Here is a 16,584-nt window from a genome sequence, read left to right as displayed (position 1 = left end):
AAAATGTCAAGTAGAACTACAAAAACTGAAGTAAGTGTAACTAACTAGTAGAAATAAAAACAGAGAAATTCAGTTTTAGAAAGTTTATTTAGAAGTTATTGAAATACACTAACTGTTACTTTTTACCAACACGCACAATGTAGATATAAATTTGTACATTTTTTGTCGCTTAGTTTAAGCTTGTTTGACACTGTTTACTCGACATTAGTAGCTGCTTAAATCAACTGGTGGTCCTGATTACTTTAGATATGTAGAAACATAACTTTCAACAAACTACTAGAGTTGTTAAAGGTCAGTAAGTTGTCTCATATCTAGTTAAAACAAGTACCTTTTACTTTGAAAACTAGAATAATAAATTACTTAAAAAAGTACAAGCAGCTACTTTTTTGTGTTTTACCAAGTTTCAACCAATGAGCTGGTTTGTTTTGTGTGTTTATGTTTTGAATTGAAAATGTTTCTTGAATATGCTAAACAGAAGTTAGCTTTGAAAGAAGGAATATGTTGTTTTACTTGAAAACACATCTGTAATTTTTTGTTTTGAACAACCATTTTTGTATTCATTTATGTATTCGTAACTTTTTAAAACGTGTTACATGGCTTCAATTGCAGTTAAGTTGATAAGAAGAACTCGTTTAAAAAGTTAAAGCTCGGTTGTGTTACTAATAATCAACAACAACTTAAAATAAAGTTACAACTAAGTTTTTGCATGTTATAAGTGATATACATTTTTGTTTAAGAAGATGATACTTTTTTGTAAGCACTTATTTATTGAATGTTTCAACAGAACTTCAGCAAATGAATAAAAACAAGTGTTTTGTACAAAAAGTATTCAGATGAAAAATCTTACGGACAACAAAATCAAGTTAGTTAAACATCTTTTACAAACCATTTGATTACAAGCACTACTACTGTTTTTAGACTAATGCAATGCTTTTTCTACAATATAACGAGTTACAAGTTTATAAAGTATTTGAAACAAAAAAAAAGTGTGTTCATTCAAGTATATGAGTTTTTAATTTACACAAATAAGAATTTATTTGTACTAAGCTTATATTCTTGTACTTTAAGTAAACATGAACAGCTGGTTCTATTCAAATGGTGGTCCTAAAAAGGACCGGTTGTTTAGCGTTTATTTTGAGCTGGTGTATTTGGTAACAGCTTTAGTTCCTTCTGAAACTGCGTGCTTTGACAACTCGCCGGGGAGCAAGAGCCTGACAGCAGTTTGAATTTCGCGGCTGCTAACAGTTGACCTCTTGTTGTAATGAGCCAAACGTGAAGCCTCTGCTGCAATGCGCTCGAAGATGTCGTTGACAAATGAGTTCATGATTCCCATTGCCTTGCTGGAAATTCCGGTGTCGGGGTGCACTTGCTTCAAAACTTTGTACACGTAGATGCCAAAGCTTTCTTTGTTTCTCCTCCTTCGCTTCTTCTTGCCGTCGACCGGAGCGGTCTTGGCTACTGACTTCTTCGCGCCTTTGGTTGCTGTCATGATGATGTGTGGACTTCTGTCTCGGCGCCGGTTTATATCCTGAAAAATTATGCAAATTAGCATAGTTCCGTACGCGAACGATAGCTGGTTTCTCTCACTTCACAATTCTCTCGTTTGTTGTAAATATTTTGGTGGTCCTGAAAAGGACCTGGTTTTTTTTAACTTAGGCTGACTTTTTTGAAGCGGTCTTCTTAGGCAATAGTACTGCCTGGATGTTTGGAAGAACACCACCTTGAGCAATTGTGACGCCTCCGAGAAGTTTGTTCAACTCTTCGTCGTTGCGAATAGCTAGTTGCAAATGGCGAGGAATGATCCTGCTTTTCTTGTTGTCACGAGCAGCGTTACCGGCAAGCTCGAGCACTTCTGCGCTCAAGTACTCGAGAACGGCAGCCAGATAAACTGGAGCACCAGCTCCGACTCTTTGGCTGTAGTTGCCGGTGCGCAACAGGCGGTGCACGCGACCGACTGGAAACTGCAGTCCTGCACGGGAAGACCTGCTCTTCGGCTTAGATTTGAGTTTTGATCCTTTACCACGTCCTGACATTTTGTTGTTCGAATGATTGTGATGATAGCTTGCACAGCTCAATATACAACTCATACCTAACCGCGTCGAACAAAAAACTAATTTGCATATGTCATAGCTAATGCTTAATCTTGTCAAAAGTGTTGTAAAACTTTTATATTGAATTAGGTGGTCCTAAAAAGGACCGGGTTTGCTAAAAGCGATTAGCCACCGAAGCCGTACAAGGTTCTTCCTTGACGCTTGAGTGCGTACACGACGTCGAGTGCTGTGACGGTCTTGCGCTTGGCGTGCTCTGTGTATGTTACTGCATCGCGAATAACATTTTCCAAGAAAACTTTCATGACGCCTCTCGTTTCTTCGTAAATCAGTCCCGAGATTCGCTTAACTCCGCCTCGGCGAGCCAAACGGCGGATTGCCGGCTTCGTGATGCCTTGGATGTTATCGCGAAGTACTTTGCGATGGCGCTTAGCACCTCCCTTTCCCAAGCCTTTACCTCCTTTGCCGCGTCCAGACATGTTGTTGAATATACTTATTTCGTCAGTGCGTCGAGTTTATATACAAGCTGTTACGGACGCGTACGGTAACTACTAACTAATTTGCATACTCAAAAAAGTCTCTTAACTTACGTTCGGTTAAGTTTTTCTCACTGTCAAGGTTTTAAGGTGGCCCTGAAAAGGACCGGTTTTAGCTAACGCTTAAGCTCTTTCGCCACGCATTCTCCTGGCGAGCTGGATGTCTTTGGGCATGATTGTCACACGCTTGGCGTGGATCGCGCAAAGGTTAGTATCTTCGAACAAACCAACGAGGTACGCCTCGCTTGCTTCTTGCAAAGCCATAACGGCACTGCTTTGGAACCTCAAGTCAGTTTTGAAGTCTTGAGCTATTTCGCGTACCAGACGCTGGAAAGGCAACTTGCGCAAAAGAAGCTCAGTTGACTTCTGGTAGCGTCTGATTTCTCTCAGAGCAACTGTGCCGGGCCTGTAGCGATGAGGCTTCTTCACACCTCCGGTAGCGGGTGCGCTCTTGCGAGCGGCCTTGGTGGCGAGCTGTTTCCTTGGAGCCTTGCCTCCGGTTGACTTACGAGCGGTTTGCTTGGTACGAGCCATTTTGATGATAAAACTGTTTGTTGCAAGACAGTTTATATACTGTTCGCATAGACACGGACGCGAGCGATTCCGCTGTGTAGTCTAATTTGCATATTTTCAACTTAGCATTGTTTTATGCATTTTGAGTTACGTTATATTTTGTTTGAGTGGTCCTGAAAAGGACCTTGGGTAAAAGAACAACTTATTTTTTACAGCTCTTCTTCTTGGATGCTTTTTTGGCTGCCGGCTTCTTCTTGGTTACTTTCTTCTTCTTGCTTGCAGCTTTTTTAGATGCTGCCTTCTTAGGAGCGCACTTTTTAGCAGGTCGCTTTTTGGCTGCTGGTTTTTTTGCAGCCTTCTTGGGAGCACACTTCTTTTTTGGTTTTTTAGCTGGGGCCTTCTTTGCTGCTGGCTTTTTAGCTACTTTCTTTGTCCTCTTCTTGGGCCCAGCAGCTGGCATTGGAGCAAGCTTGAACGAGCCAGAAGCGCCTTTTCCAGTTGTCTGGAGAAAAGCACCTTTGGTCACGCCGCTGGTAAGTGCTCTCTTCAAGTGAGAATTGGAAGCTGTGAGGTCAAGCTTGTAGGTGTCCGCGATATACTTTTGTATCTTCTGGCGGGATGTACCTTTTCGTTCCTTCATTGCTCCAAGGGCAGAGCTAATCATTTCCCTGTAAGTAGGGTGCTCTGCCTTCTTGGCGCTTGGTCTCTTGGAAGACCTGGCTGGCGCTGGTACTGCTGCTACTGCTGTGGTAGACATGATGAATGAATATTAAAGCGACCAAAACGATACTTGCAAGAGTTACTGACTGTGACGAATTGACTGTTGAGCAGTTATGCTTTGCAAGGTACCTTTTACTTCTTAATATAAGCATTAGCATGTTTGTTTAAGACATATATGCTTATAAAAACTTAGTTGTCTTATTAAGAATGTTGAAAAAGTTCCAGTAAGAAAGAAACCATATTTAACTTGTTCTAAAAGTAATTTTTTTAAAGCATTAGTTTGAAAAGTCCAGAAATAACAGCCTGTATCTTACAGCACACCTCTAAATACATTAAGAAAAACATAAATGAAACAAAACATGTTAACACACTCCCGACTGAGTTTTCCTTTGCCGCTCACCTAAAGTAATAAAGTTTTAACAAAGCACAAGGTTTTTTTTTACCTTAAACAAAATTTCATTATATCGATTTCATGGAGTTTTGTTAATCGTAAGTTCTATCAAGTATGTTCAAGTTAATTACAGTTTAAACTAATGTGTAAAAAGTAATTCCAAAAGAATAAAAGTGTTCATTTTTTTTAGCTTTACTGCTTATGATTACTCATAAGCAATGTACTCAAAACTTTTATTAAACAGACAACTAGATAGCTTTGTTGTTGCACATACTAGTAACTTACCTTACAACAATGTTTTCCAAACAACCTTTCAAAAACGTGCTGTACAGTAACTATGATGATACTTGTTTAAAGTTGTAAACTACATTTAAACACAAACTTTATTTTTCAGTGTGTATGAAAAACTAGTTTAAAAGATAAGTAGTTTAACATTCAATTAGTGTTTCAAACAACTGATTGAAGCTGTTATACAGTTTAAAAAATAACTGATGCAATTTTGCTCGTTAAACTTAAACCTTGATCAAACTAAGAACTTTAACTTTGCAGATTTCAACCGAATAAAGTGTGCTGATAAAAGTGAACAAATGGATTTGGTTGTAAATTTTCCAAACAAAATAAAGTTAATTAAATTCAAAGAAGTAAATAAGTCGAAAAAGCTTATGAACACTAGCACTAAATTTGAACTTAAACAAAAGCTGATACCTTTTGGATGAAAAATTTTACGTAAAAAAAGAGGTTGGTTTATTTTTTAAGCAGCATTATATACAAAATAAAATCGAGTAAGAAAATCTAAATGAAAAAGTTTAGAAATAAGATTGACAAACTTAGTGTTTGAATAAAGCTTTGTTTACAATCAGCACTCATAACCTTTCAATCTATCTTTGAAACTTTTTAACTGGAAAATAATGCAAGTAAGTTTTTTTTTCAAACTTTGTTTTGTCACTTCTCATAAAGTTTTAAAGTCAGTCGAAACAACATAGAACAACTTACTACTTTCTTGAAACATATTTTGAAACAACAACAGTACTGTCTTTTAAAGTTTACGATTGAAGTGCTTACCAAGTTAAACATGTGTTTTAACTGCTTTACTGCTAATAGTGATTTCTTAGTTTACTCAACCTAGATTAATCATAATGTTCTGTACCATTGATTTCATTGACTAAATGTTTGCTTTTCAAAATTCGTAACTAGTTATCTCTAGCTTACTGTTAATGTAGTTAAAAACACAGCTTAGGATAAGTTACATTTTATTCTCGGATGTCGTTAAGAACATAGCTGTTGTAGCAATAACATATAAACTTGAAACAAAGTAACTGTTATCTTATTCAATTATAGACCATATAAAACAAAGTATTTGCTTGATTCAAAGTTTTACATTGTTGTTTGCCTATTATGGAACTTGTACCATCACATAATAAGCTGTAAAAAAATGAAGGCTAAAAAAAGTTTTGGTTTCGCTTTGTCCAGTTTTTTCTTCTTCTTTAGATTTATAAAAACTACACAGCTTAAAGCAACAAGTTACAGTAATTTCAGTTTACTTATGTATAGCGTACATAAGGCTAACAAACAAGTGGTAACAAGTTTTTTGCTTCTTTTCTTTGTACCATGTTTTAGCTAATCAATTGGTTTATTTCATATGCTTGACAAGATTAGAAAGCTTAAATCAAGTAAGTAGATGTAAGCTTTGTAAAATAAAAGATTTGTTTATACAAGTTCATCATTTTATTAAGGTATTTTGTTTTGTAAATTGTGTACTTGTTAATAGTGTTCTCTTTCTTTTGAACAATCGATGTTGTTTACATTTATGTGTTACACCAGTTTTGAATTGTTAAGCATGTTTCAGTTGTAGTTTAATTGTAATTGAACAGCATTTTATTGTTCGCACCTTGGATTTGAACCTTTTGCTTACAAAGGTCTTGAGACAGGTGAAAGAAATGTCGTCTGTCACGTTGTAAAGTTAGTTGGATTTTTATAATATTGACTTAAACATTAAAAGTTATTACAAATTAGTTAAACAACACTGTAAATTTTTAATTATTCACTGAGAACATTTGTTTTAAAGATGTTTATAAAAATATGCAACATAGATTAGTGAATTATACAGTCTGTACACACTAGACAATTTACAATAGCTATGACAAGTAGATTAAGATTTATCACAAAATAAATTCGAGAACTATTTTCTACCGATTTAAGTTTTTGTGCATTGCAAAATTATTCATGTGCACACTACTGTGTACAGTTTTAGACTTTGAAATACACTGCTATCATAGTAGTTGCTTACGGCTACTTTAAAGACAAGAAATATAAAACTCACAAAAAACATTACTTTAGTATGAAAATACTTGTTCGTTATGTTGCTTTTAAGCTAGAGTTGTAGTTTAAATGTTGTTTTAATACTTTAAAACTGGCTAATTCTAGTAAAACACCCTTGTTTAAGCTAAGTTGTAGTTCTTGTAGTATATTTTTGTAGTTTTTAGCACTACGAAATTGATTAAAACTCATTTGAATTACAAAGAAAAAATTTATACTGTGTAATACTTATATAACTTAACACAATTTTAATTTAAATAAGTAAAATAAAAGATACAACTGTTTTTTTTGAAAATAATTAAAATTAATTTTAGAATCTTAAGTAAATGTAATCATTTTTTGTTTTTAAAACAAGTTAGAATATGATTTTTTTTAAATTTTAGACAAAATGATATTCTTTTTGAGTTCCAGTCAGCTTTAAATCCTGGAAATGAAGAGTTTACAGCTCACCTTGGAAAACATGGAGACGCTGTTAAGGATATCGCTTTCTCTGTAGAAGATTGCAGGGGACTTATTGATGTAAATCAAGTTTCTAGTCTGCTTAAATATATTTATTTTTTTTTAGTATTGTATGTTTACTTTTAGTTTATTAACACAGTTCTTCTTTATTGTAAGTTTAATCAAATTGTTTTGAGTTATTTCTGTAGTCTACTTGCAATAACGTGTAAGAACATAAAAGTTAAACAAAAATTTTTAGTTTTTAGAGTAGGGTAAATTTAAGACTAAAATGTTATTTAGGAAATGAAAAAACGAAACGTTGCGGACATTGTCAGAGATTGTTGGGAGGAAGAGGACGAATATGGCAAAGTTACTTACGCTGTCGTGAAGACTTATGGTGACACCACGCACACATTAGTCGAACGTAGTGCGTACAATGGATTATTCTTACCTGGATACAAACCTCCACTATTTGAGCCAAAAATTTATAAAGACTTGTGAGTTTATTGCATCTTTGATTGTTCTGTGTTTTAAAACTGTTCCTTCCTGTCTTTACGCATTTATATTGCATAATAGAAGTACCTTTCGTGCTTTTAAAAGGAAACTTTAAGTTTCGAATTAAAACAAAATAAAAAGTATTTACAATTGCAGACCCAAATCAAATCTCCTTTTTATCGACCATTGTGTAGGAAATCAACCAGAAAATAAGATGAATGAAGCATCTGACTGGTAATTGTTTTATACGGAATAATTTTGCTACAAAACAAGTTTTCAACTTAGTTGTACATATTTTAAGACTCTTAAACCAACATGTACACTTTAACTCTTGTTAGAGATAGAGAATAAGTTTTGTACTGACTAGTAGTCGTACCTTAACATTATGATCAAAAAGTAAAAGACAAGTTTCTTTGCTTGGTTTCGGTAACACAAAATTGTTTTAACGTGTTTTAATATTTATAAAATACTTTTTATAGTAATCTAGTTACATACTGCTAGAGTTTTAAGAAAAAATCTGTAAATAAACAAATTATTCAAGTAATCAACTCACTTAGAAATACTGTTTAAAAGTCCTGCAAAATAAATGAAATTTTTTAAAAATGGAGTAGGTCTTACAAAGAATACTATACACTTTTTTTTACATTATTTATGAAACTCTAAAAAATACTTTAAAAACTTGTTTTCTTAAAACTTATCAAGTATAGCAAAAATAGTTTTGGAAAATTTAAACAACATAATATGCAACTAGTTGTTATAACTTTAGTTTACCCTAGATATTTGAAAAAAACTAATTTAAACTGACTACATTAGGACAGTTTTTAATAAAAAAATGTTATTTAAAGGTACGAAAATAATTTACTTTTCCATCGCTTCTGGAGCATTGACGATAAACTGATGCACACTGATTACAGTGCATTACGTTCAATTGTCGTTACTAATCACAAAGAAACTATTAAAATGCCGATAAATGAGCCGGCTCCAGGAAAAAGGAAGAGCCAGATTCAGGAGTATTGCGACTACAACGGAGGCGCAGGAGTACAACATATTGCACTTCGAACTAATAATGTCATTGATACTGTTAGTTTACTTGACAATATTAGTGTAATTCTTTGCTACTAAAAGTACATACTTATATAATTTAGTTAATGTTTGAAAACGTCTGTTTTGGCAGGCTCAATTTTATACCAGTATTAAAAAACTTGATTGATTCATAAAATATTTTTTACGATTTTATACAGCGTAAAATAGTTTTTTTAAAGTGTTTTTTTTTGTCTTATATATTTCTTTCTTTTAGCAATTAAAAGTATCTCATATTTTTTTTAATGAAGAGAATAAGTTAGAAAACTAATTTGAATATATCATCTGTTTGTAACCTTTAAATAAACAATTTATGCAGTGTAATATCAAAATTTTAGTAAATAAAACTTTTTGCTACAAAAAAAAAGCTGGTTTCTTGTATATGTTTATACTTTTAATAACATAAAATAAGCATCCGAAAAGTTTTTCTTTATAAGTTATATGTCGTAAAACGTCCTTTTTAAGTACAAACATTTCAAATAAATTACTCATATCAGATAAATAAAATTACTAGGTCACTAAACTCAGAGAGCGTGGCATGGAATTTTTATCTATTCCAGACACATACTATGATTGCTTGAAAAAAAATCTAGCCAACTCAAAAACGGTGGTTAAAGAAGATATGGAACTTTTAAAGGTTAGCTTTTTTGAAAATAAAATGTTGTAATAGTCTTAACATGTTAGAAAATAAGTGTTCAGTGTTTAATAAATCTTGAAATAAAATGTATCTGTAAAATATAAACACTTAAATTGAAAAACCAAACAAATATATATCAAAATACATCCAATAATTTTTTTTGTGTTTTTAGACTTAATGTTTTTGATACAAGTTGAATATGTCTGTTGTTAGGTTCTAGAAGCTTTAAAATAGTTTAAAAAATAAATGTTTAAACATGTCTTAAGTTTTATATAATCTACTTTACAATTAACTTTAAAGCGCACTCAAACGTTTGTTTAGTTTTTATTATATATTGTTAGTCATATATATATTATATGGTACAAAACAAACACTAGTTTACACATGATTTGCCTTTATGCGTAAGCATAAGTATTTTCTCTAAACTACTGCTTAATTTGGTGCAAAATTGGTCTATATACAAAAATTAAGATATCATGACGTACAAATCTGTGAGTTGAAAGGGGTAATAGTACATTATTGGTTATATGTAAGTCTATAATATAATGCATTACTTTTTGGCATAAACTGTGTGTTGTATTGTATTTTAGTAAATAACTCTGGTTTTAATTATTTTAGTAATCTAGAAGGAGATAGTTTTGAATAACTCATTTATGATAGTTATATTTTCTAATAAATTGACACTTTTTTTTTCAGAAGGCGATAAAAGGTGTTAAATTTCTATTTATAAAAAGTAATTAAGTAGTAGGTACGTTTGAACTGTTTAACTCTAGAGAAGAGATTTGTATAACATTGTACTTATACGTATAGTCTAAACTCTGAAGTCAGTATTAAAGAAAAAAAAGTAAAAACTGTGTTTGTTTTAAAATAGTTAATAAAGAAATCTTTAAAAATGACATAAATAAGATGAAAATATATTCAAAGTATTAAATCATCTAGTTTTATACTGTGACTGAGTTGTTTTACCTTTTGTAAACAAGAAGTACGGTCCATTTAAGATTTTACAATAATGGATGAGATATTTGACTACTTCTCAAAAGTCAAAAAATTCAAGGTTATTCAAAACTTTCAAAATTTAGTTATAAAATTAGTTATACAGTTATTAAAGTTGCAACACACGATTTGTAAATTTCAAAACATTGATGACTATTGCCAAACAAATGCATTAAGACTAATGACTACGCAATTAAAACATGACGTTTAGATTGTGCTAGTTTGACTTTGCTAATTAGTTATAACAAGCGATTAAATATAACAAACATATTTGTCTTTCGTTTTTAAAAATTTCCTATTCTATTCTTCAGAGGTTTTCTATGTTTCAATAAACTTATAGTTACTACAGCATATATTTTGAAATTGAATTTTAAACATTTTTATTATTTTCTAAACTACAAAAGTGTTATTTTATACAACTTCAGGTTTTAAGTAATTATGATTGAAAACAAATTATGTTTCAATCTTTGTAAAAATACACTGATTATAGTATTTTTATGATTAAACAAAAACATCATGCCACGAAGTTGTACTTATTTTAGTATGCCTAAGCTATTCTCCCATTAAGTTTTATGACTAGTCGAAATATTTATTTCCATTTTATATAATGGTTTTCCTTTCTTTAAATCCAGTTATTAAATTACAGTTATTAAAAATATCAAAAATATATTATGTAATACTATATTTTATAAAAAAATGTTCTAATTATTTAGCACTGTACAATTCGGTTGTTCTTGTATTAATGCATTTTGAACTAATTAGTTTTATAATAAGTTGCTATACTTTTGTTTTATTTAAATAAATGAGTTCAATATAACAATAATCGTCTATCAATAATTTTTCAATACATCTCTAAACAACAAATATTTATGTTTTACAGCAATTACGTTATCCCTACTTTGATAACTCTTAATTTATTTCATGTTTCACTATTATTTGTTATAAACAGTACTTGAAATTTTGTTACACTTTACACTACAACTACATCTGCATTTAGACTATTCAGAATTACGTAAAGCGCTAGAAAAGTAGTTTATAATTTTAAATTATAAAAGTACATTATAAATTTGTTACTCAGTTTAATTTAACAGCTTGGATGTAATATTTCTAATAAATTAAAAGTTTCATTCTTAAAAAACAAAAAAGAAGCTTTGCATGTTTTATACTTTTTTTAACTGCATGAAAAAGTTTTTGTACTTTCTACTAAATTTGTGCAATATTTTCGGGGACTTTGTAGTTATTAATTTTTTTTTTACTTTATATTATATAATCTCATTATGTCTATTTTGACCACTAAGCATAGCGTAATTGTGTTTCAGAAAAACAAGATTTTAGTTGATTTTGATGAAAACGGCTACTTGTTGCAAATATTTACTAAACCTATGCAAGATAGACCAACATTTTTTATTGAGTGCATCCAGCGTGAAAACCACCAGGTAAACAGTATTGAATAGATATAAAAAAATATAAAGGTAATTGTTATACCATCTACTAAAAAAAGCGCTAATTTAACAACTAAAGCCTTTATAAACAAAAGAGTAGTTCATATGTACAAAAAAATCATCTTTTACGTTTTTAGCTACAGGTTTGTTAAAATGAAGTTATATTTAATCTTACAATTTATCTGACTAAACAAAACTTATATTGGTACATACAACTAGACATATGAATATTCGTTTTCAAATGTTTCAAACTACTATTTTTAAAACAAAAACTAAAACATACAAAAAAAAGGAGCGTAAAACGTTTTTCTATCTTTTGAAGAAATATTTTAGTTAATTTTCAAATAAAAGTTATATAGTTCATAGTATTCCAAGAAATACTAATTGATAGTGATAACATTAGTACTTAAGAAATGAAAACAGATTAGCAATCCGTTTTTTATTTGATTTAAAAAGTTTATACTTTGTTTGATTTTATCTTTTAAAGTTATTGTTAATTTATAGTAGTAACAATTTATTAAAAATAAGCTATCTCAGCTCTTAAGATAAAACACTTAACATGTCCTGGGCATGACATTAAACTGTATCCTGGTGCATGACTCCATAACTGAAAAGTTTTTTCGTACACCAGGATTCCTTGGACCAAATTTTTTGAGCGCTTTTTTTTTCGTTGAATAAGCAATATGAAACTAAAAAGAGATCTTTTGTTAATTAAAACATTTGTAATTCTGATCAAAAATAACTACTTTAGAGAATATGTATTGTATTATTTGTTTAGATATGTTTAACAAGGAATAAAGTTAAAAAATAATCTTGATTAAGAAGTATATATTTCAATATGTAAACAAGTTTGATAACAGACTATAAATAACTAAAAACTTATTTATATATAAAAAATACTGTTGATTACATTATAATTTTACTTTAAAAATATACATAGATTATATTTAAACTAATTGTCTTTGCTCATAGTTCTTTTAAAACCTTTATCAGCAAGCAAGTGAGCCTTTTACGATACTTTAAGATTTTAATAACTTAAATTCTAAAAATATCGTAGTATTATTAATATATGAAAAACTAACAGTTTAACTTAAAAAACGATCACCAACAGTATTTTGTAGTGTACTGTATCTAAGAATAATTATAAATGATAACTGTAATCAAATTAAGAAATTCATTTAAAAAAAACTTAATTTTACAAGTTTGAAATGTCATTCTTCAATTTGTTTTTTAAACTATTGTTTAATTTTGTTGAACATTTTTCGAACACATAGTTTTAATTATTTTGTTCTTTAAAGTTCTGTATAATCTGATTTTTACTGGTCTTTCTAAAAACTGCACTTTATAACCTAACTAAAATAGTACAACTTTTAGAAAGACAAGTAAGAATTATATAGAAATAAGTATTTCTAACAAGATTATTAAGGATAGTAGTGGATTAAAAAAACGAAAGAAAAAATAAACTTATATCATGTGTTCAAACAATATATAATAAATTAAATTATAATTCAAATAAAAAACTTAAAAATGACATACCAAGTTTATATTATTAAGTTCTGTGTTAGGTTGTGTTAACCATAATACCTAACATAATATTTTTGGTGAAATCATCGATTTTTTTTGTTTTTCAATAAGCTATGAATTACAGTCTGCTTTCAAACTTATTAACATTTTGAAATAACTCTTCTATTTAAACTGAAATTAAATTTTAACTTTACTCCTCGTTAGATTTATCTAATTTAGTAATATATATTACTATATATATATATATATATAGTAATTATATTTTCGTTAATTTTAGTTGTTTAATTAGTTAGAGGGTAGATCGATTTTTGTACTGAATATTTGTAATGTACAATATTACGTCATACTGTTTTTTGTTTTTTTGCATAACTTTTGTATCTTTGTTTAGTACAGTGCTTTGTATTTTGAATTTAACTGGCTGATGATCAAAGCTTTATGAAAAATTAAAGTTTTGTGAAACATATGTTCCAGAATTTTTAAAATCGCCATTTGAATAAATTATTTAAAAGCCCTTCAAGTGGGCTCAGTTGAAAGTGTTTACGTTTAAACATTAACCTTATTATATATATATATATATATATATATATATATACAAATATATATATATATATATATAAGTATGTAGTTTTCAGCAGAATTAAAAAGGGGTTAATAAACGAAATCTCATTCTGTGTGTTTAGTTTTTAGAATTGCGACAGCTTTTTTATGGTATTTTAGATAAAAGTTCATTATTTAAGTTCTCATAAGCTTTACCATTCTTCTCTAAAAAAGGGCAGACTAAAAACTTAAATTTTATCCTTAACTATGGCAGTTTTAGGCGTAACTTAACAAGAAAAAGCTTAAAACATAAAATTTACATTTTTACAGGGTTTCGGAGCAGGAAACTTTAAAACGTTGTTTACAGCGATCGAAATTGACCAAAATGCACGCGGAAACTTGACTGAGAATTAATAAAAAAAGCTGTTTGAACTAACTAACTTTTAAAACGAAAAAAAAAAGTTAGCAATTATAAAATCGTCTCAAATTTATAAACTTTTTTGTTTTTGCTTGATGTGATCTTGATGATACAGTGGTTTTTATTTACATGTTGTTTAAAAAGAATATTTTTAGTTTTTAATTTTAAATAAGGTGCTTAAAAGCAACATTGAAAAAAAAACTTTTTATAAAACTACATACTAATTTTTTTTAAATTATTTGCGTCAGCTATGTACTTAACTAATGTAATATTAACTGTGTTTTTCTTTAAATTATTTTTATATAAAAATTATTAAGTTTTTCAAGGTAACAAGTTTTGTATATTCTTATCATACAATCTTGTAAAATTCTAATTTTAAGCAAAACAAATCATTACAAACTAGTTTGTATTCTAACTAAAAGTAACACTCTTTTAATTAGATGTAAAATAAAAAAATAGCTCACTGTTATTTTATTTTTATTTTTTTTGTTGAATAATTACTTTTTGTAATTAAAATGTGTTTTAATCAAATAGCTTCTAAAAAAATAAAACAAAGTTTGCACAATAGTTGTTTTGTAGTTTGTCCTGGATGCTGTTGATCGTGGGATGAAGTTCATTATTCATTATTGATAGCGCGAAACATCTCAACTTTGTTGATGATGACCAAAAAAAATACTACCAACCGCGTCGCGTGCTGCAGATTGACATTGTCAAACAAAAAAATCCCCTAGTTTGAAACATTTAGATAAAAATCGTTTAGGTGATATTAAGAAGTAGAGAATTTTTCAAGTAAAAATATTTTAACATATTTGTTTAAGTAAATCTTTTATAAAATATAAAAGAATAAGTATATATATTACAGCTTTCTATTCTTAGAGCTTTTTTGAGACTCCGTAGATCTGTTCTTAAACTTATTTGAGAGCAGTGAAACGCCGTTAGTCGGAAATAAGTTTTGAAACAAAAACATCTGTGGTATATATATATAAATATATAGAATTAAGTTATTTAACTTAATAAATTAAATTTTTCACTTTGAGCCCACCTTGAGGGCTTTATTATTTAAAAGTTTTATTTAAAGATGCTATCTTTCGCACGTTGCTTGTGGTTGGTCTGATGGACCAGGTTGGCTACGGCGCGAAGAGTGTGGGTCAACACCCCTTTTGTTGATCCCTCTGTCAATGTTACGCTGGCTACAGCGAGTTTCGGGGTTGTTGACCTTGTCTAAAGTATGATGTATGTTCTCTTTAGAGAACATACTATCCTTTTTGGGGGGCTTGGATCTATTACTCATTATGCTATACTAAGAGTTAGGTGTGGCTCACTAGTTGTTTAATTAAATTTAGATATTTTAGATATTTAGATATTTAAATTAATTAAATTTGATTTGTAAATTTCAGAGATTATTAAGAGCACCAAAAGCAGCTTGCTTCTTAATTAATTATCCACAACAAAGCTTATTTATTCAATTTTATGTAACCAAATTACAGATAATTTCAATATAATGATCTATTAACACCAAAGTTTAGTTATTTAAATTTATGCAAAATCAAAAGTACAATTAACTTCAATTTAATTTTATCAACAGCAGAGTTTATTTATTCAAATTTATGCAAACCAAAAGTACAATTAACTTCAATTTAATTTTATCAACAGCAGAGTTTAGTTATTCAAATTTATGCAAACCACAGTAAAATTAACTTCAATTTAACTTTATTAGAAATTTCAATTTAAGAGACAGAACTAGAAAATAAGAGATTAATGACAATACTCACAATTTAGCACATAGGAAGTTCAGCTTGAGCTGCCACAAATCTAATAATTCAATCTAAGGCGGCAATTTAGAAAGTTAACAAATTAATAAAAAAACCCCTAATTAGAGAAAACTCTTTTGCTGAATTTAATTTATAGCCAGAGGCGTTACAATGCAAAACTCAAAGGACTCGAGTTTCGTGACTATACACTCATCAGCTTCAAAACAAGTTCAAAATAAAGCACAAAACAAAATCACTAATGAAAGTTAAAAATTTTTTGCATTAATAGATTATGACGTTATTTTGAAACTATCAAAAATCATGCAAAACGGTTTGTGCAAAAATTAATTTACCAATCGACAATAAACTAGCAAAAATTCAAAAAACTTCAGTGAGTAACTATATATTAGGACAGATAATTGAAAGAGATAAAGATAAAATAAAGATGCAAATTGAAATTTAGGTTATTTTAAGATGAAATTAAAACTTGTTAAACTTTAAAAGCGACTTTTTTATATGTCTACAAGACAATACAAATTCGCTTCTTTTGTTTAGGCATCTCTTGTCTTTCAGTGCATACACAACGGCTGATGCTTCTTTGAGACACAGCCTACATATTGGGCTATTGCCGTCGGCTATAGGCTGTGCTCTTTTTATAACTTCCCAGGATATTTCGAAGTCAATGCCGCTGCACTTCAAGCCACAAACATACTTCGAAAGCTCAGTGTCATTTTCATATATGCCG

At 29.7% G+C, this 16,584-nt stretch overlaps 5 protein-coding genes across 5 annotated transcripts; 1 reads left to right on the top strand and 4 right to left on the bottom strand.

Moving 5' to 3' along the window:
• Positions 1 to 1,129: 1,129 nt before the first annotated feature.
• LOC145845063 (histone H2B 1/2-like) lies at positions 1,130 to 1,489 on the bottom strand. The gene has a single exon (XM_082952484.1). It carries the CDS (start codon positions 1,487 to 1,489, stop codon positions 1,130 to 1,132), a length of 360 nt encoding a protein of 119 aa, XP_082808610.1.
• A 163-nt stretch (positions 1,490 to 1,652) lies between these two features.
• LOC145844219 (histone H2A) lies at positions 1,653 to 2,033 on the bottom strand. Its single transcript, XM_082951591.1, has one exon. The coding sequence runs from the start codon at positions 2,031 to 2,033 to the stop codon at positions 1,653 to 1,655; it is 381 nt and encodes a 126-aa protein (XP_082807717.1).
• Positions 2,034 to 2,215: 182 nt separating this feature from the next.
• On the bottom strand, positions 2,216 to 2,527 carry LOC145845062 (histone H4-like). The gene has a single exon (XM_082952483.1). The coding sequence runs from the start codon at positions 2,525 to 2,527 to the stop codon at positions 2,216 to 2,218; it is 312 nt and encodes a 103-aa protein (XP_082808609.1).
• A 180-nt stretch (positions 2,528 to 2,707) lies between these two features.
• Positions 2,708 to 3,118, bottom strand: LOC145845061 (histone H3). The gene has a single exon (XM_082952482.1). The coding sequence runs from the start codon at positions 3,116 to 3,118 to the stop codon at positions 2,708 to 2,710; it is 411 nt and encodes a 136-aa protein (XP_082808608.1).
• Positions 3,119 to 5,847: 2,729 nt separating this feature from the next.
• LOC145845060 (4-hydroxyphenylpyruvate dioxygenase-like) lies at positions 5,848 to 14,645 on the top strand. The gene is made up of 9 exons (XM_082952480.1): positions 5,848 to 5,878; positions 6,080 to 6,167; positions 6,908 to 7,043; positions 7,263 to 7,459; positions 7,614 to 7,691; positions 8,303 to 8,537; positions 9,052 to 9,174; positions 11,487 to 11,603; positions 14,001 to 14,645. The coding sequence occupies exons 1-9, from the start codon at positions 5,848 to 5,850 to the stop codon at positions 14,082 to 14,084; spliced, it is 1,089 nt and encodes a 362-aa protein (XP_082808606.1). The 3' UTR covers positions 14,085 to 14,645.
• Positions 14,646 to 16,584: the final 1,939 nt, after the last annotated feature.

The sequence above is a fragment of the Thalia democratica genome, chromosome 9 (genome assembly GCF_965202585.1).
Source record: "Thalia democratica chromosome 9, ktThaDemo2.hap1.1, whole genome shotgun sequence".
NCBI classification, from domain to species: Eukaryota; Metazoa; Chordata; class Thaliacea; order Salpida; family Salpidae; genus Thalia; species Thalia democratica.
This window is presented reverse-complemented; position numbering and strand designations above follow the sequence as displayed.

What these genes read in the sequence shown, in the direction of transcription:
- LOC145845063 (XM_082952484.1), bottom strand. Translation starts at nt 1,489, where the DNA reads ATGACAGCAACCAAAGGCGCGAAGAAGTCAGTAGCCAAGACCGCTCCG.
- LOC145844219 (XM_082951591.1), bottom strand. Translation starts at nt 2,033, where the DNA reads ATGTCAGGACGTGGTAAAGGATCAAAACTCAAATCTAAGCCGAAGAGC.
- LOC145845062 (XM_082952483.1), bottom strand. Translation starts at nt 2,527, where the DNA reads ATGTCTGGACGCGGCAAAGGAGGTAAAGGCTTGGGAAAGGGAGGTGCT.
- LOC145845061 (XM_082952482.1), bottom strand. Translation starts at nt 3,118, where the DNA reads ATGGCTCGTACCAAGCAAACCGCTCGTAAGTCAACCGGAGGCAAGGCT.
- LOC145845060 (XM_082952480.1), top strand. Translation starts at nt 5,848, where the DNA reads ATGCTTGACAAGATTAGAAAGCTTAAATCAA. An exon ending in ATTGCAGGGGACTTATTGAT is followed by an intron (nt 7,044 to 7,262) that starts GTAAATCAAGTT and finishes AATGTTATTTAG; the next exon opens with GAAATGAAAAAACGAAACGT. An exon ending in CTAATAATGTCATTGATACT is followed by an intron (nt 8,538 to 9,051) that starts GTTAGTTTACTT and finishes TAAAATTACTAG; the next exon opens with GTCACTAAACTCAGAGAGCG.